The sequence below is a fragment of the Lepus europaeus genome, chromosome 15 (assembly GCF_033115175.1).
Source record: "Lepus europaeus isolate LE1 chromosome 15, mLepTim1.pri, whole genome shotgun sequence".
NCBI lineage: Eukaryota > Metazoa > Chordata > Mammalia > Lagomorpha > Leporidae > Lepus > Lepus europaeus.
The window spans coordinates 57,398,363-57,423,355 of NC_084841.1; the positions used below are offsets into that span (position 1 = coordinate 57,398,363).

General features: G+C 47.0%; 1 protein-coding gene across 1 annotated transcript in view; it reads left to right on the forward strand.

Annotated features, from left to right (window-relative positions):
* Positions 1–24,993, forward strand: part of MCCC2 (methylcrotonyl-CoA carboxylase subunit 2) — a 76,302-nt gene that overhangs the window by 6,617 nt on the left and 44,692 nt on the right. Inside the window, exons 2-5 of the mRNA XM_062212224.1 lie at positions 14,664–14,730; positions 19,446–19,530; positions 20,518–20,619; positions 24,609–24,736. Coding sequence (XP_062068208.1) covers positions 14,664–14,730; positions 19,446–19,530; positions 20,518–20,619; positions 24,609–24,736 — 382 coding nt within the window. The remainder of the gene's footprint in view (positions 1–14,663; positions 14,731–19,445; positions 19,531–20,517; positions 20,620–24,608; positions 24,737–24,993) is intronic.

A 24,993-nucleotide genomic window follows, 5' to 3' on the forward strand; every position in this document is an offset into this window, starting at 1 on the left:
TTCTTGGCACCTGGGATCTGGGATCCCGAGCCATGGGCGCCTGTGACCTCCCTGTAGATCCACCATGTCCCTCTAATTCTGGAAGAGTTCCCTCTGCAGTTTTTTCCCTAACTCTTCCCTGAGACTTCAGTATCTCCACTTTTATTAAGCTATCTTTCCCTGGACTGTCAGTGAGCTCCCTCCCTATTCCGCCATCTTGGAGCCACCCCTGGATATCCTATCAAGTCCAGAATCTTAACTGTTGCTTTTTTTTTTTTTTTTAAAGATTTATTTATTGATTTGAAAGAGTTGCAAAGAAAGAGGGAGAGACAGAGAGAGAGAGAGAGATCTTCCATCCACTGGTTCACACCCCTAGTGACTGCAGTGGCCAGGGCTGGGCCATGCTGAGACCAAGAGCCAGGAACTTCATCCAGGTCTCCCACGTGGGTGCTGGGGCTTGGACTTGGACCATCTTCCACTGCTTTCAAAGGCTATAGCAGGGAGCTGGATTGGAAGTGGAGCAGCCAGCACTTGAACTGGTGCCCATATAGGATACTGGCTCCACAGGGAACCTATTATGCCGCAGTGCTGGCCCGCGTACATTCATTTCTGAATGAGCTACTTGCCTGAGTTATATTAAAAGGTACAGTTAAAAATTCATTATGGCTTCCTTTGTTTTTGTTGCTTTTTATTAATGAGTCCTGCACAGCCCTAGGTGGGTGGGTTCTGTCGTTGAAAGCACTGGATGGGGACATGTCAGTGTCTCAGCCCAAAGTCGTTGTGACAGCCAGGCACTGAGCTCTGTGGTTGCTCAGCCTCACAGCAGTTTTGCTAGGTAGGTCCTAGCAGTTGTTTCAGGGGTAATAAAACCAAGGCCCCAGGAGATCAAGATTTGCCAAATGCTGCATTACCAGTCTGTGGGGAAATTAAAAGGTAAACTCAGTTCTGCCTGGCTTCCAACTCTGTGCTTTTGCTGAGCTATACTGTTCTGTATTCTCATCCAAAGGAGACTATGTTGGTTAACTGTGACGGTTCAGGAGTGCATCCTGGCCAGTGCTGGTTCTTGTGAGGTGAGAATCTGGCCGGCTGAGCCTTGCCGGAGGAGGCAAAGGTCGGCACCAGCGGAGCGGTCTCTTCTTTGACCTGTTGGTTATTTAAGGGTGTGTTTGATTTCCATGCATTTGTGAATCTTGCAGTTTTCATCTGTTGATTTGGAGTTTCATTCCATTATGATTGAAACAGATACTTTGTGGGGCTGATGCTGTGGTGTAGCAGGTTAAGTTGTTGCCTGCAGTGCTGGCATCCCACATAGGGGCTGATCCTCTTCTGATCCAGCTCTCTGCTAATGCGCCTGGGAAAGCAGTGGAAGATGGCCCAAGTGCTTGGGCCTCTGTACCCACATGTGAGACCTGGAGGAAGCTCCTTGCTTCTGGCTTGGGACAGGCCCAGCTCTGACTGTTGCAGCCAACTGGGGAGTGAACCAGCAGATGGAAGACGATCTCTCTCTGTAATTTTGACTTTCAAATAAATAAATAAATAAATACATTTTAAAAAAGATACTTGTTGAAATCTTTATACTAAATTGATCTTCTGTATATAAAGAAAATTGAAAATGAATCTTGATGCAAATGGAAAGGGAGAGGGAGCGGGAGAGGGGAGGGTTGCGGGTGGGAAGGAAGTTATGGGAGGGGGAAGCTATTGTAATCCATAAGCTGTACACTGAAAATTTATATTCATTAAATAAAAGTAAAAAAAAAGATACTTGGTATGATTTTAACTTTTACAATTTTTTTTTTTAAAGAATTATTTTATTTATTTGAAAGAGTTACAGAGAGAGGTAGAGACAGAGAGAGGTCTTCCATCCGCTGGTTCACTCCCCAAATGACTGCAATGGCCAGAGCTGAGCTGATCAGAAGCCAAGAGCCAAGAGCTTCTCTGGGTCTCCCACACGGATGCAGGGGCCCAAGGAGTTGAGCCATCTTCTACTGCTTTCCCAGGCCATAGCAGAGAGCTGGATAGGAAGTGGAACAGCCGAGACTCAAACTGGCACCCATGTGGGATGCCAGCACTGCAGACTGGGGCTTTAAGCCGCTGCACCACAGCACCGGCCCCAATTTTTACAATTTATTGTGGTCTGTTTTGTGGCCTAGCATGTGGTCTCTTGGAGGATGTCCCATGTACTCTGCTGCTGTTGAGTGGTGCGTCCTCCGTGTGTGTGTGCAGACCCACCTGGCTTGTAGTGTTCTAGACCTCTGCTTGCTGACTGATCTTCCGTCTGGCTGTCTCTCCAATCCTGAAAGTGGCATTTCAGAGTCCCCTCCAGTTACTGTACTTAGCGATTTCTCTCTATTTCTGTCCATGTCTTTTTCAAGTATTTTGAGACTCTAAGTTTGGTGCTTTTAATTGTTGTATATTCTTGGTGAATTGAGCTTTTATCAGTATATAATGTTCTTCTTTGTCTCTTGTGACAGTTTTTGTCTTAAAGTCTATTTTATCTGATATTGGCATATCAGCTCTTTTGGTTACTGTTTGTGTGAAATATCTCCACCTTCTCACTTCTGCTTCTCCGTGTCCTTAGATTTAAATCGAGTCTCTCATAGATAATATAGAGTTAGGTCATTTAAAAAAAAAATCCATTTTATCAATCTATATCCTTTAATTGGGAAATTTAATCCTTCTTCAGTTAAAGTAATTACTGACAGGGAAGGACTTGTTTTTGCTATTTTGTTATTCTTTTATGGCTTGCAGTGGTTTTGTCCTTCATTTCCTTTCTGTTTAATTGATCTCCTGTAATGACATGTTTTGATTCCTGTCTCATTTCCTTTTGTGTCTATTTTATAGTGATTTTGTTTGTAGTGGCCATGGGAATAACATACAACCCCTTAAAATTGTAAGAATCTATTTTATGTATTTATTTTTTAAAAACATCCTTTTTAAAGGAGACTTATTTTTATAGAAAGGCAGAGAAACAGAGAGGGAGAGACAGAGAGTCAGAGATCTTCCATCTACTGGTTCACTCCCCAAATGGCTAAAATGGCTAGGCTTGGGCCAGTCTGAAGCCAGGAGCCTGGACCTCCATCTGGGTCTCCCACATGGCAGGCAGGGGCCCAAGCACTTGAGCCCTTTTCCACCGGTTGCTCTCATTAGCAGGGAGCTGCACTGGCAGTGGAGCAGCTGGGACTCGAATTGGCAGTTTAATATGGGATGCTGTTGTCACTGGTGGTGGCTTAACCCACTGTGCCACAATGCTGGCCCCCAAAAGACATCATTAGAAAAAAACACAGATTTATTTATTTGAAAAGCAGAGTGACACAGGGAGAGAGAGAGAGAGAGAGACAGGGAGAGAGAGAGAGAGAGAGAGAGAGGGAGGGAGGGAGGGAGAGAGGGAGAGAGAGAGAGAAAGAGAAATCTTCTATCAGTTGGTTTATTCCCTAAATATCTGCAATACTGGACTGGGCCAGGCCAATGCTGGGAGCTTCTGTCTTGTTGCTTCCAAGATGCCATCTTTATCTTTTTATTTGACAGTTTGATTGTAACGTGCCCCAGTTTAAGTGTCTTTGGATTCATCATTCTTAAAGTTTTTTGAGATTTTTAGATTTGTAGAATCATGTTTCCTCAAATTTGGGAAGTTTTCAGTCTTTCTGAATTTATGTATTTGAAAGCAGAGTGATAGAGAGAAAGGGAGAGGAGAGAGGTATTTTCCATTCGTGGGTTTACATCCCAAATGGCCACAAAGGCCAGGGCTGGTCTGGCCAAAGCAGGGAGTCTGGAACTCCATCCAGGTCTCCCACATGGGTAGCAGGGGCCAAATATTCGGGCCATCCTCCAGCGCTTTCCCAGGCACATCTGCAGGATGCTGGGTCAGACCCGAGCAGCTGGGTGGGATGCCGCTGTCTCAGGCGACAGTTTAACCTGCTGGGCCTCACGCTGGCGTCCCTCACACATTGTCTCTGCCCCTTTCTTCTCATTTGGAGACTTCTGGAATCCGTGTATTGGTCTTATTGTGATGGTGTCCTACAAGACCCTTTCCCCCGCCCCCCAATTTTTATTTAATAGCCAAGTAATATCAAAGAAGATTGCTTTGATAAGGGATATCAGGTTGAACAAATGAAGTAGTGTAAAATGCTTACTGTGTTCTCCTTTTGACCATTATTTATCCCTTATGTTCTTTTAATTCATTCTTCTTTATGTTCTTCAGCTCAGTATCCCTTCTAAATGTGGGTTCTTTTTATTTGTCTGCTCATATCAGCAGTCAGCACCTGAAGTGAATTTTTCAGTTTGGTTATTGTATTTTTTAGCCCCAGATTTTCTGTTTGGTTCCTTTTTATAGTTTCTCTTTGATGATATTCTCATTTTGTTCATGTATTGTATTTTATGTTTTTCTTGAACTCCTTAAGCATATGTAAGGCAGTGGTTTTAAAGTCTTTATGTCATATATCTGTTGCCAGTGTTTCTTCAAAGACAGTTTCTGCTGCTTGTTTTCTTCTTCTAAATGGGCTGTTACTTCTGGGTTTCTTTGTGTGCCTTGCAGTTTTTTGGTTGCTGTTGACAGTTTGCTGTGTATCGAGGCAGTCCCTCACTAAGCAGGTGCGTGTGTTCAGGGACTTAGGATGATTATCTCAGGCCCTTTCTGAGGACGTGTCTTGCCTGGGGCTGTGTGTGACTTTTTGAACACCTCTGGATACACAGCTGCCTTTAAAAAAAAATAAAAGATTTATTTATTTGAATGTTAGAGTTAGACAGAGGAGAAACAGAGAGAGAGAGAGAGAGAGAGAGAGAGGTCTTCCATCTGGTGGTTCACTCCCCAATTGGCCGCAATGGCTGGAGCTGAGCCAATCCATAGCCAGGAGCCAGGAACTTCTTCCGGGTCTCCCATGTGGGTACAGGGGCCCAAGGACTTAGGCCATCTTCTACTGCTTTCCCAGGCCACAGCAGAGAGCTGGATCGGAAGTGGAGCTGTCAGGTCTTGACAATGGAATGCTGGCACTGCAGCCAGTGGCTTTACCTGCTACGCCATAGCGCTGGCCTCCAGCTGCCTTTAAGTATCTGAATTTCTCCAAGACTCCTGCCCCAGCCGTGTGCCGTCTCAGTCTCCTGGCCGCTTTCCTGAGCAGAGCGTGTGCCCCTCGCTGCCTGAAGATCTGAGTTAGGTGAAATGGAGACCAGTCCTCTGGCAGCTCCTCGAGGGGTGAGAATGTCACAAGGAAGATGTGCTCTGTTGCCTGCATGGAGGGCAAGGGGACCGGGCACCGAGGCTGGAGCACCTGCAGGCCAGGGCTGTGCAGTACCCGCACGGTGTGTGGCAAAAGTCAGCAAAAACTCCACATAGTTTCCTCCCATTCTAACTGTGGTTTTTTCTTGGTCGGATGTTTTCTCTGCCACTTTCATGCTCTGTACTGTCCAGAGCTCCTATAGGGTTATTCTAGCCAGCCTGTGGGGTGTTTGTCATTTTTGTCTCCATGGGGGAATGAGAACCTTGAGCTTCTTGGTCTGCCGGTTTGCTGCCATCAGGTCTGAGCTGATACTTTTTCCTTCAATTCATTCAACTGCAGCTGGTCAAAAGGAGCCAGTAAATGAGTGCTGAGTTACTTTCTTTTGGATTTTTAAAACCCTTTAATTCCAGATTATATAAGCATCTTGCATATATCCCGCCCCACGGACCATCCCGGTACTTTTTCTGTAAACCACAGACCCCAGGTACAAAACTAGGGGTGAAGCTGTCATGGTCCGATCAGAGCCAGCTGATAGAAGGGCGGTGATCCTGGATGTGGTCACTGTAGGGCTGAGGGTCTTCAGTGTAAAGAAGGAGCAGCAATGACAAGACCAGGATAATACTGTTCTAAGATGTGCACAGTGCTGTGGCCTCAGAGTCAGAGCTCCATTCTTTCCCCGCAAGACTGTCATCTTTCTCCTTCCTAGCCATCTTTCTACTCCCAGCCTGCCATGTTTTTGAGTCAGTTCTTTGGAAACAGCATCCTCCGTCTTCTGTGCTGCCTTGTGCTTGAGTACCAATTTTACTTTTTTGTATGTAAAGGCTCCCAAATAAGTGCCCACTATGGGCTTCACAATGTGCAGAACAGCTGTCTGAATGAGGTCCGTACGCTGTGTTTGCCGGCGTAACCACACGAGGATGGCACACATGAGCGCGTGCCCACAGGAGGGTGTGGGGGCGTGGCTGAAACAGGAGCAGGTTCCTCCCCAGATTGCTGCCCAGAGCTGCCTTTAGGAGCCCTGGCAGAGCAGGCGCTGAGGGGCCAGAGGCCACGGCAGGCAGGCAGGCAGGCAGGCAGGCAGCCAGAGGCCAGGCTCAGCTGATGTTTTTGAGTGTGAGCTTGAGATATAACTTCTTTCTCCGCATAAGATATATTGAGCTCTGGTCCAGGCTGTACCAGTAAGCAGAACACGGAAGTAGCTCAGGCATGTGTTCAGTGTATGTTAAAAACTAACAACATGGGGCTGGTGCTATGGTGCAGCAGGTTAAAGCCCCAGCACCAGCATCCCATATGGGAGCCAGTTCAAGTTCTGGCTGCTCCACCTCCAATCCAGCTCTCTGCTATGGCCTGGGAAGGCAGTAGAAGATGGCCCAAGTGCCTGGGCCCCTGCACCCACGTGAGAGACCTGGAAGAAGCTCCTGGCTCCTGGCTTTGGATCAGCTCAGATTTGGCCGTTGCGGTCATATAGGAAGTGAAGCAGTGGAATGGAAGACCTCTCTCTCTGGCTCTACTTCTCTCTGTAACTCTGTCTTTCAAATAAATAAAATAATATATCTTAAAAAAATACTCTAACAACATATTTCCCTGAGGGAGAAAGAGCTGAAGGGGTATGCATGCTAAAATGTTAACTGTGGCCCTGAAAGTGGGGAGAAGGGGCAGTGCAGCTAATTATTTAAGAACAGTTGACAACTGCTTGGAACAGTGCGTGGAATGTGATACGCCCTCCAGGAGTATTGGCCTGGCTGCCACGGGAAGCTTGCACGTGACTGCTGGTGCCACTGCCTGTCTCTCAGCATCCCGGAGAAGTTCCCGCATGCCGTTGTGGGAGATAGCCTGTGCCTGCGCTGCCGTGAAGGGTGTGGGTGATGCTATGCTCATGTGCTGTCGTGGGAAGCAGACACTGGCCTCACGCAGGGGCTGGAGGACTCACTGGCGCTGAGGTGCAATGTGTGAGCTCCAGCGTCCACACTCCACCGAGCACAAGATCCCAGACAGTCGGTTGGAAAGAATGAAAATATGACCAGGACCTGGCTAATAGGGTGGACAGCAAACTCCATGCAGACCTGAAGCGATTCAAGAAGATTTGGGCCCCTAGCGGGCAGTGCCACTTTTAGGGCCTTCATATCCCAAGCCAACACATCAATACCACTGACTGAGTGGCGGTCCTGTGCTGTGGCCAGGAAGAAATGACCGTAGGCCTTGACTGTTGGTGACTAGTTTATGTCCCTAAAAAAAGAAACATGAGCTCTCACCACTCGTCCTCTCCTTCCCTAGATCGTCTCACCATGCGTGCTGGCCAGCATTTGCTTCGGTAATATGTAGCAAACGTTCGTAAGGTCTCAGGGCACCAAGGAACAAATGCTTGTATTTATTCTTTGCTCTGGAGCTATGGGTTGCGGCAGTTTTGCTTCAGGCATTCACAGGACTGCTGTACTTTTTTTCTTATTCCGGGGCCCAGGCTGAAGGGAGCAGTGGCTCCTGGGGGGTGCCCCTGGCATACGGAGGGCAGAAGCACAGGAGGAGAGCATGGGAACACTTGGTCCCTCCTACAGCCTCTGCTGGGAGTCAGCACTCTAACTTTCCCTCACGTTCCACTGCTCAATGCAAGAATGTGCACTCAAATTCTGTGTGCTGGGGACCTCTGTCTTCTCACAGTGCACCTTGACAAGGGTGGAAAGAAAAGTACTACGATCTCCCTCATCTCTAAGCTGACTGCTTGGACTCTGTTAGGTTTGAGTTCCAACAGGAGGCAAGGTGAGTAGGCAAAGGGGCAACCTCATGTGCTTGTCTTCTTCCTAAGGAGCCTTTCTAGAAGTCGGGCCCAGCAACTTATGCATCTGTTTGTTGGTTAGAATTTACTCATATGGCTCTGCCTGTCTTTGAAAGGAGGCTGGGATATGTCTGTAATATCGCAGTTGGGCATGGTGCTACCTTGAATACTATTGATGTTCAGTCTTAAAGGAAAACAGGCAGAATGAACATGGGTAAATGTCTGGCGGTGTCTAGTGCAGACAGTGAATGGCACAGAGAAGTTAGTTTGGGTGTTGAAAGATCTCGTGTTAGGGGCCAGTACTGTGGTATAGCGGATAAAGCTGCCATCTGCAATGCCAGCACCCCATATGGGCACTGGTTCATGTCCTGGCTGCTCTACTTCCCATCTAGCTCCTTGCTGTTGGCCTGGGAGGGAACAGAGGGTAGGCCGAGTGCTTGTGGCCAAGGAACCCACGTGGGAGATCCGGAAGAAACTCCTGGCTCCTGGCTTTGACATGGTTCAGTCCTGCCCATTGCAGCCATTGGGGGAGTGAACCATCGGATGAAAGATTCATTCTCTCTCTCTCTGTAACTCTGCCTTTCAAATAAAGAATCTTTTTTTAAAAATCTCATGTTAGCATACACTTGTCTTCCAGAACCTTCAGCTGCAAGCAGTAAGCCTTGCTTCACACACACCCATAATAGGGGAACGAGAAATAAAGCTGTGCTGGGGATGAGGGCGGACACCCAGAGGTTCTGTTTGCTGGTGCCCTGGCGACGGTGCGGTTTCTCCCGGCCCCTCACATCAGCATGCTCGCCAGCATGGCCTGCCCTGTGTCTTGCCACCTGTGCTTCAGCAGCTGCCTGACTGGGAGGCCAGCTGAACTGGCATTAACGCTCACCAACGCTCTTCTGATTGGCCGGCTGCCATTGGCTGCAGCGGTTGCCCCTCGGGGCTCGGAGACTCTAAGCCAGGGTGCGACGTGCTTGCTCTGTACGTGGGTGAACTGTTTCTTCTCAGCTCTGGACTTTGGTGACTGTGGTTTGCTAAGTTGGGAGGAGACCAGGAGGTGGAATGCAGGTGGGTGGGAGAGCAGCTTAATCCTGCTGCGATTGGGAGGCAGGGCTAAACAGTTAGAGGTGTTCCAGGATCTCGACAGCCTTTAGTTCTATGAACAAGGATACTGTGTGGGTACATTTTCCCCTGTGGGAAACATCTGTAGGGTAACAGAACAGTCAGGAAGAAAAAAAAATGGGTGAGCTTATATTTTAGACATATTGCCTAATTGTGGCCATATAGGCCTACTATGTAGGGTCCTATTTAAATAAACCATAAGTAGGGGCTGGTGTATGGCACAGTGGTTAAGAAACCTGCTGGGAGGCCGGCGCCGTGGCTTAACAGGTTAATCCTCTGCCTTGCAGCGCTGGCACACCGGGTTCTAGTCCCGGTTGGGGCGCCGGATTTTATCCCGGTTGCCCTTCTTCCAGGCCAGCTCTCTGCTATGGCCCGGGAAGGCAGTGGAGGATGGCCCAAGTGCTTGGGCCCTGCACCCTATGGGAGACCAGGAGAAGCGCCTGGCTCCTGGCTTCGGATCAGCACGATGCGCCGGCCGTGGCCGCCATTGGAGGGTGAACCAATGACAAAAGGAAGACCTTTCTCTCTGTCTCTCTCTCTCACTGTCCACTCTGCCTGTCAAAAAAAAAAAAAAAAAAAAAAAACCTGCTGGGATGTCCACGTTCCATATCGGAGTGCTTGGTTCCAGTCCTGGCCCCTGGTTCTGATCCCTGTTTCTTCCCTGGGAGGCAGCAGGTGATGGTGCTCAAGCAGCTGGGTTCGTGCCTCTCCTGTGGCAGGCCCAGATCAAGTTCTGGGCTCCTGGCTTTGGACTGTTGGGAGCATTTGGGTAGTACACTGGCAGATGAAAGATCTCTCTTTCTATACCTTTCGGTTAAAATGAAAATAAATAAATAAAAGTCTTTTTAAATACCAAATACACAAATCTTTCTGTCCATTGGTGCAATGTCTTCACTAATTGCCTATTTGATGATGCTAACAATTTGGTGATATGTGATTATGGTTCTTGTGCAGAATCAGAAATGCTTTCAGATGAAGTGTTATGTCTAGAATTTCTTTCAGAATAATTTAGGGTGTGGGACAAGAAAGAAACAACGTTGGCCATTACGGATAATTGTTTCAAGTACACTGGGTACGTGTGGTCCTTTACACTGGTTCTGATCTTTTTTATTTTTGCATATGTCTGAATGTTTCCATGAAAGTTAACAGTGATGACTGCAAGCCACAGCGGAGTTGAAAATGTTAGTGGCGCTCTTCCCTGTGCAATTTGCTGTAGCACAGCCTGGCTCTGCCCCTTTCCTGGTGTTGTGCAGTTGTCCCCCATTATTCAGTTTCATTTTTCATGGTTTTAGTTATCCGCCATCAGCCGCGGTCCAGAAATGCTATGTGGAAAACTCTAGAAATAAATAATTCGTGACATTTTAATAACTTTCATTACAGTTCATTGTAATAATTGTTCTTTTTGATAATATCTTACTGTGCCTACTTTATAAATTAAGTTTTGTTGTGGGAATGTATACATATATGAAAAATGTATACAGGAGAGAACAGTGCACACAAGGTTTGGTGCTGTCTGTGGTTTCAGGGTTTATAGAGCATCGTGGAATGTATCAAAACTTGTCCCCTGGGGCTGGCGCTGTGGCACAGTGGGTTAACGCCCTGGCCTGAAGCGCCCACATCCCATATGGGCGCCAGTTTGAGACCTGGCTGCTCCACTTCCTGTCCAGCTCTCTGCTATGGTCTGGGAAAGCAGTGGAAGATGGCCCAAGTCCTTGGGCCCCTGCACCCACGTGGGAGACCCGGAAGAAGCTCCTGGCTCCTGGCTTCGGATCAGCACAGCTCCGGCCGTTGCAGTCATCTGGGGAGTGAACCATCGGATGGAAGACCTCTCTCTCTCTCTCTCTCTCTCTCTCCCTCTCTCTCCCTCTCTCCCCTCTGCCTCTCCTCTCTCTGTGTAACTCTGACTTTCAAATAAATAAATCAATCTTAAAAAAAAAAAAAAAAAAAACAACTTGTCCCCTGTAGGTCTGAGGGTACTGCCGTATGTGGTAATGATGGATGCACTTGCTGGAGAAGTAGCACTACATGATGTTGCTGAAAAAACCCTTTCTTCCTTGCTCTTAATCAGTTTATACAGAGAACATTCAGTTGTTCCTAAGTAAATGAGTTAACCTTTCATACACCTTGCCAATATAACAGGTACTCAGGCATTTTTTCAGTAGCATTAAATTTTTTTTACTAAACATGGGGAGACATGTTGAGCAAATAAACACAGCAAGTCCTGTTGGCCTATCTTTTCCCACAGTGTATTTTTTGGGGTATCATTTAATTCTGACTACTTGAAAGTGCGGAAGCACAAGGCTTGATGATTTGGATGAGGTTCCTTATAGAAATCCTTTCAGTTCAAAATGATCAGATCTTTTGTTAAACCAAACCAAACCAGGGGGCAGACAGTTAGTCCTAAGGTGCCTGAGTCTCACATTGGCTGGCTTTGAGTCCCAGCTTTGGCTCCTGACTCCAGCTTCCTGCTTGTGCAGGCCCCGAGAAGCAGCAAGTGATGATGGCTCACCTGCCAGCCATGTGAGACCTGGCTTGAGTTCCCAGCTTTTGACTTTGGCTGGTCCAGCCCTGGCCACTTGCCAGCATGGGAGACCTCTTTCTCTGTCTCCCTGCTTCTCAAAATAAACGAATAAGTAGGTAAAACCAAAACCCAAAGCAGTCAGCCTGTGATTACACATCGTATATGGGGAAGTGGTAGAATGGAAAACCAAGCAGGAGGGCATTTGAGCTGGGTGCCCACCGTGCTGATGTGCCTTTACCGCCCATTGGGATTTGTTTTTGATGGACATAGAAGCTGTTGGTGTTTATTTCATTACATGCATGCAGTATGTGGTAATCAAATCAGGGCTATGGGGATTCTGAGGGTCAGGGTTTCTGGAGCACTGGGCACTGTGGTAGGTGGGTTTTTACCCTGGAGTTAGTGTGGCAATCGATCTTAAGCACGAAACAAAAACAAAGGGAAAAACAAAAGGTAAACCAGCTTTCTTTTCACGTAGCAGGGTTATCTTAATTGGCACATTTTCTCCCCGGTGTGCTCAAAGCTAATAAATGAGAGCAGGGCAGGGAGAGCCTGGGCTTGAGGCCAGTGTAGTGCACCTGTCCTTGACCCTTTGGTGGCCGCAGCCCCGGCTCAGGGGGACAGAGTCCATGGAGAAGATGCCTTTTGGTGACAGATGTGGGGACATCCTCCAACACCATCTCCCAGAGCCCTCCTCTGCCTTTCGGGTTTGTATACAGGAGGCCTTTCTCGTACAGAGCCTGTCCCTGGCTCTCTTGGGAAACCAGGAAGTGCAGGAGGCAGCCCTTGGAATACAGCGCGTGGTTTCCACCCCAGGAGGGGTTCAGCCAGAGGTTCTGAAGGGCTGCTCCCAGTCCCTCTGCGCATTTCAAGACATGGTACGAGCTGCTCTAGTGCCACCTGTTGGTGACTGGTGGAGCTTGCACCTGCTGACCTGGAGCTTTGCTTCTGTGTGAGGCGCTTCAGAAGCCCTGGGGGTTTCTGAGGTTGGTGCAGGTGGACAAGGGGTCTTGTTGCCTGGGTGCCTCGGTTATTGTAACAGTCGGACCATGTTCTTGGCATCCTCTGCCTCTTGTTAACACCAACAAATTCTGTGATGACCTGAACAAGCCCTGTGGCAGGAAAGAGGATTTGCCTCCTACTGAACCCCTTCTTTCAGTTTGTTCTCAATTTGTTTTGACCTTTTTTTTTGACTTATTTATTTATTTGCAAGGCTGTGTGTGTGTGTGAGGGAGGAAGGGAGGGGAGGGAGGGAGAGAGGGAGAGAGAGGGAGAGGGAGAGGGAGAGGGAGAGGGAGGGAGGGGGAGAGAGGGGGAGAGAGGGGGAGAGAGGGAGAGAGAGGGAGAGGGAGAGAGGGAGAGGGAGAGGGGGGGAGGGAGGGGGAGAGGGAGAGGGAGAGGGGGGAGGGAGGGGGAGAAGGAGAGGGAGAGAGGGAGAGAGGGAGAGAGGGAGAGAGGGAGGGAGGGGGAGGGGGAGGGAGGGAGAGAGGGAGAGGGAGAGAGGGAGAGAGGGGGAGGGGGAGGGAGGGAGAGGGAAAGGGAGGGGGAGGGGGAGGGGGAGGGAGAGAGAGGGAGGGGGAGGGGGAGGGGGAGAGAGAGAGAGAGAGAGAGAGAGAGAGAGAGAGAGAGAGCGAGCTTTTCCATTTGCTTGTTTACTCCTTAAATACCTACAGTAGCTGAGGCTGGGCCAGGCTGAAGGCAGGAGCCTGGAACTCATCTGGGTCTCCTTTGCAGGTGGTTGGGATCCAGGCACTTAAGCCTTTACTTATTGCCTCCCAGGGTGCACGTTACCAGGAAGTGGAGCTGTGACTTGAACCCAAGTCCTGTAATATGGGGTGTGGGTGTCCCGAGTGGTGTCTCGAGTACTGTACCAAGCCCCTGCCATTTGTTTGTCATTTAAAACCTCCCAGGATCTGCAGGAGGCAGGGACTTGAGTGAGGCTTGCTCCCAGCACTTCTTTTCCAGAGGGTGCAGGCCAGGTGGGACTGGAAGGGAATTACTCACAGGGCTGCCAGACAGAGGTGGGTCAGGGGCTGGGATCTCGCTTCTCCAGGGCGGAGGGTCTTTTCCTGACACCATGCTGCTTTCCTTTTTTGTTTCCTGGATTTTGTACAGCAAGGGAATGAGGCAGAAATCATGGCCTCAGGAGCTCTTGGAGCTGTAAAAAATAAGCAACAGTAGAAGTCTGTAAATTCACCTAATGCTATACATATGGGGAAATTGTTCAGTTTTCTGGCACATAAAAATAACCAAAGACTGGCAGTCGGTGTTGTGGTGCCCTGGGTTAAGCTTCAGCCTGCTATGCCAGCATCCCATATGCTGGCCCCAAAGCTCTGATTCCTTAAATCAGGCAAACAGCTTTCAGGAATAGCAGTACTCTGGCAAATGCGGTGACTGTTGCCAAACCTCCTGGGCCTTCTGTAAGCAGTGTGGCAAGCCCTGACCCTGCAAAGTGACAGCACAAGGAGCACAAGAGTGCAGAGTGGCATTGTGATAATTCACAGTGTGCAGACTAAGCCAGTTTTCCAGAAAGAGGCCAAAACTGCAAACAAGGTTTTTCTGAGGTTTGAGTATGTGGGGCCCAACTGCAGATCCAAGAGTATTGGCTACTGAGAGGTGCAAGCATTTTGAAGAGGAGGAGATGAGAAGAGAAAGTCCAAGTGATGCAGTTATAAGCCCCTTATTTTATTTTATTATGACTGCAGTAGTATTTTCAAGTTACGTTTACTTCCAAAAGTAGGAAAGCATGTTGAGGTCAGTTAGGTTCAGTAGATGCCTAAGGAAGAAAGATGATATTGCAGGAGTAGCAATGGTGTTGGTGAGGAATGAACGTGAATTAGTTTTTAAGCGGGGCTAAGATTCAGAGAGGTGGACTGGAGAGGGGTGATAGTGTTGAAGAAGGCGTGAACAAAGCTGGAACTAAGGATGGAGTGGCCTGGCATGGAGACCACACCGGTGGGGGTGGTGGCCCCTGTGGAGGCCTTGCAGAGCTGGGACAGATGGATGATTTCTCCCCTCTTATTTTGGTAAAATAATTCTCCTATTTCTGCCCCTCCTTCTGTTACAGGAGAACTATGAACAGATGAAGGCGTTAGTGGACCAACTCCATGAACGAGCACAGCGTATAAGACTAGGTGAGCCCAGCACTTCTTCAATTTATGCTTGGAACATGTTCCCATGTAGGTGCTGGTTTTAGGGAAAGCTAGCACCATTCAGTGTTTGACTCAAGACTACTCATGCATTTGTTGGTGTGCAGACTGTTTTTTTTTCCCCATTACAGTCAACTTTTGATATTCATGAGGCATTGGTCCCAGGATCCCCTGAAGATGCTAAAATCCAAGGATGCTCAAGTTCCTTATGTTAAATGGTGTCATTTTGCATAGAACCTATGCCTACCCTCCCTTATACTTTAATGCATTTCTTGGTGACTTATAATACCTATCAATATAAATGCGATGTAAGGAGTTGTTACACTGAACTGTGTAGGAAATAATGACAGGAAAGTCTGTATATGTTGCTCTTGAGAGGAAAAGTGGAGTACTGTAGCTCTGTGCACCTGTTGAGGATGGTGGGTTCTGATGAACTGTAGGTAAAGGCTGATTTATGAAGGAGGAGACTGAGCAGACCCCTGGAGAGGGGAGGTAGGGAGAAGGAGAAAAGGACAAACCACAGTTTTGCTCAGAAATAGTTGTATTTTGTCATGAAAATGGATATTACACATATATATTTAAAAGTAACATATACTTGTATATTTGCTTAAATATATATTTAAAAGAAATATACTTATATTTAATATATATTTAAAGTATTATTAACAGAATTTTTGAAAAATAGATAAGTTACCCATTAATAACCCCTCTAAATGTACAATTTTGATTCACCTCAGGGAGTCTCAAAATAGCTGTAATAGCAGAATGTGTGTGTGTGTGTGCGTCTGTGTGTTCTTCTGTGCTGAGGATTTCGTGCACCTTGCTCTGGCTATTTCCTTCTGTCGTTCTGCTCTGTGAATGCTCATCAGCTGGCTTAGCCGTGGTTGTGTTGGTCGAGTTAGGGAATATTATTCACTTTCTCTCTGTTCGTTTCTGTCTTGCCGTTGTACCGAGCTATCCCGACACTCCTCAGTTCATGCAATTTCCTAAACAGTTTTCAGACAAGAGGAAGGGGGCGGTGTTTCAGGTTGTTAAACAGCTCTCTCATTGGAGAGAGCTGGTGGGAAGTACCGAGATGATGGCCCGTGCCGACCCTCGCCCTCCCTGTGTCTTCCCCTCCTTGCTGCCCCCCACTCCTCCCAGAGCCTCCCGCCTCTGGCCTCCCCTTTTGTTCCAGTCTGAACGTGTAGGACTGTGAGGATGACTTAGTCATTCCTGTGGGTGGAAGCAGGATTTCTCTGTGGTGTTACTCATAATACCCAGAACCAAGTGTTTGATTCACACGAGTTAATGGAGGGGCTGTGTTTGTAAACTCCTAAGTGCTTTGTCTTCATGCTAGGCAGTAACTTGAAGCATGTGAAAAAGCTTAAATGATTCTGGTGGCTGAAGCCAGGGGCTTCCAATAACCTGATGAATAAGCTTGGGTGGATTTTTGGTGACATTTTCGCAGGAAGTCGGGCTCCACACAAGGGGTTTCAGCAGTGGGTGCAGCGCAGCTGGAGCGGGAGGCAGTCAGCTCTGTCGTGACTGCCCCCTGGCAGACAGAATGGGAGGTGCTTGGAGTGGTGAAATACTTCCTGGGTTCAGGGCTGTGAAAACAAAGTGTGTGTCTTGGAACTGATGCAGCAGGCAATAGGAGTGCAAGGACAGCGTGAGGCCCTTGTGGCGCCGAGTCTGTGAGCACTGGAAGAGCAGTGTTGGAAGACTGGGGAGGCTGTGTTGTGCCGGGCCACACATCTTACTCCTGTTCAGATGCCAGCAGCGCTTCACCCTGTGCTCCGCAAGTCTGCATCAGGATAACCCACTCTGCTTCTTCCTGGAAAAGTGAAACTCACAAGTGGCTCCAGACTAGAAGGCCAAACTCAGGGCAAAATTCAGAAAGAATGGTGTCCTCTTAAATACTTTCTTGAGAGCTGGACTGGAAGAGGAGCAACCAGAACTAGAACCTGGGGATGCTGGCACTGCAGGCGGAGGATTAACTAAGTGAGCCACGGCACTGGCCTCTTAAATACTTTCTTTGGTATAGCGTACCACCTGTTTGTCACACACTCTCCCCCTCTGCCACCTGCCCTGCCAGCCCCAACTGGGCACTGTGTCACCTGACTCTCCAAAGAATGGAGGGTCTGGCCCTCTGTCCAGTCACGTAGCTCATTTTTCTTTGAATATTTGTTTTAAACAGCTCTGTTGAAATATAATTGGCATAGAAAAAAACTGCATTATTCAAATTATGCAATTTTGCATTTAAAAAAGATTTATGGACTTATTTATTTGAAAGGGAGAGAGGCAGAGACAGAAAGGAGAGAGATCTTTTACCTGCTGCTTTCATTTACCGAATGTCCACAACAGCTGGGGCCTGGCCGGACCTGGCCAAAACCAGGAACCAGGAACTCCCATCTGGATCTCCCATCTGAGTAGTAGGGACCCAAGTACTTGAGTACCTGCTCCCTCCCAGTGTGTGTATTAGCAGGAAGCTGGGTGGGAATGGCAGCAGGCAGGCCTCAAACTGGCACTGCATTAGGGATCTGGGTGTCCCACGTGGTAGCTTAACCCACTGCACCATGATGTCAGTTTCCATTCTGATACACATTTATATGTCTGTGAAGCCATCATCACAATCAAGATAATGAGCATGTCTGTTCTTCTCCCAGATTTGCTGTGTCTCTGGCAACCCCTGCATCCTTCGCTCCCCTACCCCTAGGCGCACCTGAGTCGGGACCCAGCCAGTGGTTGGGAGATGAGAAGAATCATTTGACTTAATTCTCATTGTCTTGTCACTAACTCTTTTCCTTCCAGAATTATTTTCATTTTGAAGAAAATGAGATGTTAGATGTGTGATATAATTCTTTTGGTAATCTTAAGGCAGATTTAATCATAAGAGTTACCATGTACCTTTTGGAAAAAACTCCCCTTAGAGGGCTGGCATTATCCCATATGAGCCCTGCTTCCAATCAAGCTCCCTGCTAATAGGCCTGGGAAAGCAGCAGAAGATGGCCCTAGTCCTTGGGCCTCTTCACTGATGTGGGAGACCTGGAAGAAGCTCCTGGCTCCTAGCTTTGGCCTGGCCCAGCCCAGGCCGTTGTGGCCATTGGGGGAGTGAACCAGCAGATGGAAGATTTCTCTGTCTCTCCCTCTTTGTAACTCTGCCTTTCAAATAAAGAAATTTTTCAAAAAACAAAGAACAAAAACCCAGAACTCCTCTAGATACACCAAATGGTCCTGGTTTTAAAAATGAGGTTATACTTGAAAGCCTATTTGAAAAGATATGAACTTATTTTCTCACTTACATAAACAAAGAAATGACTTTGTTAAATAGCTGAGCATTTCATTATACGAAGGCTGTCTTGATGAAATTACGGATGACAATGAAAAGAAACACGTCAAGGTACAGGTGGATACTTCTGCTCCTGCTCTGTAGCCTTAGTTTGTTCGGAGTGGGTTCTAGATAATTCCCGAGAAACAGCTCCCAGCCTTAAGGTTAGGTAAGTTTTGCAACTTTTGACCTCAGGTACCTCAATGGGCTCTTCAGTTCCTTCAGAAGTTGAGAAACACTTTGAGAAGGTGATTTCTGAGCCATAATTGAACAAAATGAACAAAAGGGTCTTTTTTTCTAATGTGCTTTTCATCTACTTGAAAGGCAGCACACAGATGGGGTGAACCCCTCACTGGTTCACTCCCCAGATGCCTGCAACAGCTAGGGCTGGGCCACACTGAAGCCCGGAGCACAGAACTCAGTCTGGATCTCCCTTAGGTGTGGCAGGGGCCCAGGTACTTGATCATCATCCACTGCTTCTCAGGATGCTGTAACAGGAAGCTGGATCGGAAGTAGAGCAGCCAGGACTCAAACTAGGCCCTCTGATATGGGCTGTGGGTGTCTCAAGTGGTGGTATAGCCTGCTTTACCACTGCAGTGACCAAAAGGGTCACTTTTCAAGTGCTGTATAAGCAAGTGTTCAGCTCTCCCAATGGCAGGCCTAAAGTTACCAGTTACTTTTGGCACTTTTAGGAGAGTTTCACTGTGCTTATGGAAGAAACATCTAAAATTGTGGTTTTATCTACTACAAATGAAGATAGAATTTTCAGATTTTTCATAGCGTGTAGTATAATGCTAATAGAATAGGTATTTATTAAGTGTGGTATTGAGGTAGTAATTGCTACACATGAATTGCAGAGAAATACTTATAATTTCTTTATTACCAGTGATTCCAGAACACATATGATATACTCTAGCATCAGGGAGAGATTGGCTTTTCAAACTCCAGTTTTATTTACTTTATTTTATTAATATTTTAAAAGTTGTTTTTAGAGATTTATTTATTGATTTATTTACTTGAAAGGCAGAGTGAAAAAGAGAAGAGAGGAGAGAGAGAGAGAGCGCGCGAGCGAGCGAGCTAGAAAGAGAGAACAAGCTTTCTTCCACTGGTTTACTTTCCAAATGGCCACAATGACCAGGGCTGGGTCAGGTTGAAGCCTAGAGCCTAGAACTTCATCCAGTCTTCCATAAAAAATTTTGTTTTTTATTCCAGCAGTTGGCAACTTGTAAGTCAAATGAATGATCTGAAAAATTAGCTGTTTATCCAGGAATATGTGGAGCATCTTAAAAGTGCTGTCTTTTAAATTAAGCATTGTAAGTTTTTCTGGCATTAAGTCCAGTGGAGACCTTATCGCCTGTCAGTCTAATCTAGTGACTTTTTTTTATTGTAGGAGGTAATGAGAAAGCCCGAGCCCGGCATATGGCAAGAGGAAAACTGTTACCCAGAGAAAGAATCGACAATCTTCTAGACCCAGGGTTGGTGCACACCCAAGTGCTAATGCACAGGGCTCTCTGTTCCATGCTGCTTCAGTAGCCAGTTTTGTAAATGCATGATTTTGAATTCTGGTTCTTTTAAGATGCAACAACAAATGTTGGAGAGACTGCTGTGTTCTGGCCTATTCTTCTTCTTTTTACTTATTTATTTTTTAATACTTACTTTAAAAGGCAGAGTGATGGAGAGGGGTGCAGGGAGATCGATTCCTCCATCTACTGATTCACTTCCCAAATTAACTGCAACAGCTGGGTCTGCTCCAGGCCAAATCCAGAGGTCAGGAACTCCATCAGGGTCTTCCATGTGGGTGGTAGGGGACCTAGTACTTGGGCCATCTTCTGCTACCTTCCCAGGCATGTTAGCAGGAAGCTGGATCACAAGCAGAGTAGCTGGGACTTGAACTACCACTCCAACATGGGCCTCCAGCATTGCAAGCAGTGCTTAACCTGATATCCCACAATACTGAGCCTCTTTTTATAGATTTATATGCAACATATGTATTTGAAACATTGCTCCATTAAAGAAAAATCTTTTCCTTTTTCAAGTGATGTTTTTATTTTTTATTTTATTTTATTTTTTTAATTTTTGACAGGCAGAGTGGACAGTGAGAGAGAGAGACAGAGAGAAAGGTCTTCCTTTTGTTGTTGGTTCACCCTCCAATGGCCGCCACGGCCAGTGCGCTGCGGCTGGCGCACCGCACTGTTCCGAAGGCAGGAACCAGGTGCTTCTCCTGGTCTCCCATGGGGTGCAGGGCCCAAGCACTTGGGCCATCCTCCACTGCACTCCCTGGCCACACCAGAGAGCTGGCCTGGAAGAGGGGCAACTGGGACAGAATCCGGCACCCTGACCGGGACTAGAACCTGGTGTGCCGGCGCTGCAGGCGGAGGATTAGCCTGTTGAGCCACGGCGCTGGCCTTATTTTTTTGTTTCTTAAGTGACTTAATTCAAACAACATCCTTTTTTCTCTTTAGGTCTCCATTTCTGGAATTGTCCCAGTTTGCAGGCTACCAGTTGTATGGTGATGAGGAGGTGCCTGCAGGCGGCATCATCACAGGCATTGGGAGAGTATCAGGGTGAGTATTGCACCTGTGCTCCGTAATGTGCATCAGGAAGGAGACTTTGCTGGGGCATAGGAATCCACACATATCAGCATGCAAGTTTTATGCTCTTTATATTATTTAGGACTGAGGCATCCTATCCAGACCTGCGTTAAAATCTTCCGTGGAGTGTTGGAGACAAAAATCAAAGGGGAAGAGACCCCAGCGAAGGCCCTGGGATCCAGTTCAGACCTCCCTGCTTAATCAGAATCTTCAGTGTGGGCTTGGCTTGTGGTCTCCAAAGACCCCACGGGGACCTCCTGCACATCTAGGGTGAAAGCCACTCTTTCCAAGTGTGGTCAGGTGGCTTTGACAGCTCTTCCCCAGAAGTACTAAGTGGGAAACGCCAGGGTGGAGCTCTGCAATCTGTTTTAACTAGCCCTCTGGCTTCTCGAATGCAGAAGTTGGAGAACCAGTATAGACTTGGCAAACAGATTGCTCGATGTACAATTTGTTTGTTTGTGTTTATGTGTGGTCTCACACTCAGCCCATGGGTACTGTGCCAGGCACTGCAGTGAGCACCTACCACTGACAGCCTGTGTGAGTTCTTGCCAGAGCCGCGTGAGAGGGAGCACTGTTGTAGTTGTCGCTGCTATGCAGGAGGGGCAGAGGCTTGGAGGTACATAGCTGGCCCGAGGTCGAGATGGTGAAGCTCGGATTTGTCTCAGCCTGACAGAGCCTGGCCCACCTGCCATGGACTCAGGTGTTGGCTTGTGCTGTGTGTTCTTCCCCCTTCTCCCCATGACCTGGTGCCACCATTGCTTCTTTTTCATTTAGCTCCTTCCTTGGCTCTTTCCTTCAGGGTGGAAAGTTTTTTTTTTCTCGGAGTCTTAGGGGACGAGTACACTGTTCGGAACATGGTGAACTTAATTCAGAGTGAATCTGAATCACTTGTCAAGGAAATGCGTGATCAAGTGGGATAATTTCTCCGTGTTATCCATCCACTGATAATGGCGGTCAGCAGGTCGGAGCACGATCTTCCTCTTCCCACCGTGTGTATACAGTCGTCACATGTCACTTATGCCAGGGGCGTACTCTGAGAAATGTATCAGTAGGTGATTGTATCATGGTGTAGACATCTTAGAGTACACTGCACGGACTAAGATGGCTACGATGTCAATGAAGCGATGCGATCTTCTGGAGACCACTGTTGGAAATGTGGTGTGACTGAAACACCATTGTGCAGGGCCTGTTACTAATACTTTATTCCAGGTTGGTTACTGCTTATCCAAAATTCTTGAGAATAGAAATGCTTCAGAGCTCAAATTTTGGAATATTTTCTCCTACATATTAAGAAATTTAGGGGACCAGCATTATGGCAAAGCATCTTAAGCCACCGTCTGCAATGCTGGTCTGCAATCCCTTATAAAGCACTGGTTCAAGCCCTGGCTGCTCCAATTCTGATTCAGCTCCCTGTTAATGTGCCTGGGAAAGCAACAGAAGATGGCCTGAGTGATTGGGCCCCTGCTACCCACCTACGAGACCTGGATGGCATTCTGGGCTCCTGGCTTCCCTGTGGCCCAGCCTTGCCACTGTGCCATTTGGGAGTAAGCCAGTAGATAGAAGATCGATATCTCTCTACCTTCCTCCCTCTGTCTCTCTGTAACTTTGCCTTTCAACTAAATAAAATAAATCTTTTTTTTTTTTTTTTTTTTTAAAAAAAAGAGCTATTGAGGCCATTGCAGTGCCAGTATCCCATATGGGCGCTGGTTTGAGACCCAGCTGCTTCCTTTACTTCTGATCCAGTTTTCTGCCATGGCCTGGGAAAGCAGTGGAAGATGTCTCAAGTGCTTGGGCCGCTGCACCCTTGTGGGAGACCTGGAAGAAGCTCCTAGCCCCTAGCTTCAGATTGGCCCAGCTCCAGCCATTGTGGCCATTTGGGGATGAACCAGCAGATGGAAGACCTCTCCCTCTGCCTCTGCCTCTCTATAACTCTGCCTTTCAAATAAATAAATAAATCTTAAAAAAAGGAACTATTATCTGAAAACATTTTAAAAAAGCTATTTTGGAGATGACCCAAGTCTGAACTTAAAATGTTTCATATGCACCTTACATACATAACTTGAATGTTATTTCATACAGTATTTTCCACGCCTGACCCTATGTGAGGGATAGCAGTCAAAGTATAAGTGTATTAAAAATATTATAAATTTTGAAGTGGTTGGAAGGGGCTTATTATGAATAACAAAAGATACTCCTGTCATCCCATCACTCAGAAATGACAAAGGTTTAGGATCTCTGTGCCTGGAATTGAGAGGGGTAGACGATAGAATATGTATTTTTTTTTTTTTTTACCATGAAACAGGCTCCATGATAAATACTTTTTGTTTATTTATTTGTTTTGAATGGCAGAGTTACAGAGAGAGAGAGGGAGAGACAGAGAGAGAGGTCTTCCATTTGCTGGTTCACTCTCCAAATGGCTGTAATGACTGGGGCTGGGCCAGCCTGAAGTCAGGAGCCGGGAGTCTCTTCTGGGTCTCCCACGTGAGTGCAGGGCCCAAGCACTTAGGCCATTTTCTGCTCCTTTCCCAGGTGCATTAGCAGGGAGCTAGGTTGGGAGCAGAGAATCCAGGACATGAACCAGTGCTCATATGGGATGCCAGTGTCACAGGCAACAGCCCCAAATCCTTTTTATTTGTAAGATTATTCACTTATTTATTTTAAAGGCAGAGAGACAGAGGAAGAAACACAGACAGAGGTTTCCCATATGCTGGTTCATATCCAAATGCCTGCAACAGCTAGGGCTGGGTCAGGCTGAAGCCAGGAGCTGGGAACTCAATCCAGGTCTCCCACATGGGTGTCAGATCCCGCTGCCTCCCAGGGTGCATAGCATCAGTAAGCTGGGATCTGGAGCAGAGCTGGGACTTGAACTCCAGCTCTGCAGTAAGGTGATGTGGACGTCCCAAGCAGGTTTTACTAGCGAGGCCAAAGGCCTGCTCCTCAGCAAACATTTTTTGTTGCTTTCCACGTTCCTGGTTCTAGTTTAGGGGCACAATGGTGAATAAGAAGGACAAAATTTCGGAGTGGACATTTGCCATAAGGATTATGACGCATAAATAAGAGAAGCACATTGCCCTTGCCTGGGAGCCCAGCTGCTTTTATCCACTTTATTTTCAACAAGGATTCAGGGTGTTACCCTTCAGAGTTCTGGAGGTTATAAAATGAGATAATGAAAGCATCGTCCGTGTAAAGAAAATTGAATTTTGTGAAGAACTCAGATGTGTCCCAGATTTCCGGTGAGCTGCTGCTGGTTTTAGGGCTTCCTGGTGAGGCTGCACCATTTCCCTCCCTGGCTGTCTTTGTCCCCTGCTGTGCTCTGTGTTACCTGTGGGTCCTCATACCCAGCACACTGGTAGAAGAAGGAGCACTGTTGAGGGCTCATTGTATCTGTGATATGTCTTCAATGTGCCGTTTTACTGTTTGCATCTGCTGTGACTTGAAGCTTAATTAATGTTGTATTTTAGACTAATTTTAGTTTTATGGAAGGGCATAGGCCCACAGTACTGAAGAACTTCTGAAAAATATAATGAATAAATGCTGGAACTCCTGATGAGTCAGTGTTGTTTTTTTTTTTTTTTTTTTTCCCCCCAAACTTCCTTGCTTAAAGGGAACTCTGAAGGTTATTGTAAAGGAATTCCTCACCTCCAAGACTTGAGTTTTTTAAGGTTTTAACATTGTTAGGATCCTTTCTTTCAAGGAACCATCATGAAATGAGCTTACACTTGTAGTTTTTCGAGTGTGAGTTTGTACACTTGTTAAAGTAATCATTCGGTTTTATATGAATGAATGTGTCAACGACGACCAAGGCTTGTTTTGTATCCTCAGACCAGCAGCTAATGGGTGTCACTGGTGAAATGCGTGAGGTGTTGAGGCTTACACTGAGCGTCTTGTGATTCGCTACCATGGGCCTTTAATTTTGAAGAAATCGCTCATGTTCTCTTTCCGCTGAAATTTCTGCCTTTCAGAGTAGAGTGCATGATCGTTGCCAATGACGCCACTGTTAAAGGAGGCACCTACTACCCAGTGACCGTGAAGAAACACCTGCGGGCCCAGGAGATTGCACTGCAGAACAGGCTCCCCTGCATCTACCTGGGCAAGTGACAAGCACCGTACAGTAAGCTGTGGCCGCTGGGAAAGTGCAAGCCTGTTTAGAAGGCTGGACCCTGATGCTGTCAGTTGTTTAAAAAAAAGCTATTGAGTTTTCCCACAATTATAAAGGAAACACATGTTCTTTCCTGAAAACTCCAGGAGGAGTGAACTTCCAGGAATATCCCCTAGGAATATCTTGGTGTGTGCGGTTTTTTTTTTTTTTTTTCTCTCCACACTGTGGATTTTTTCTTTTATATATTT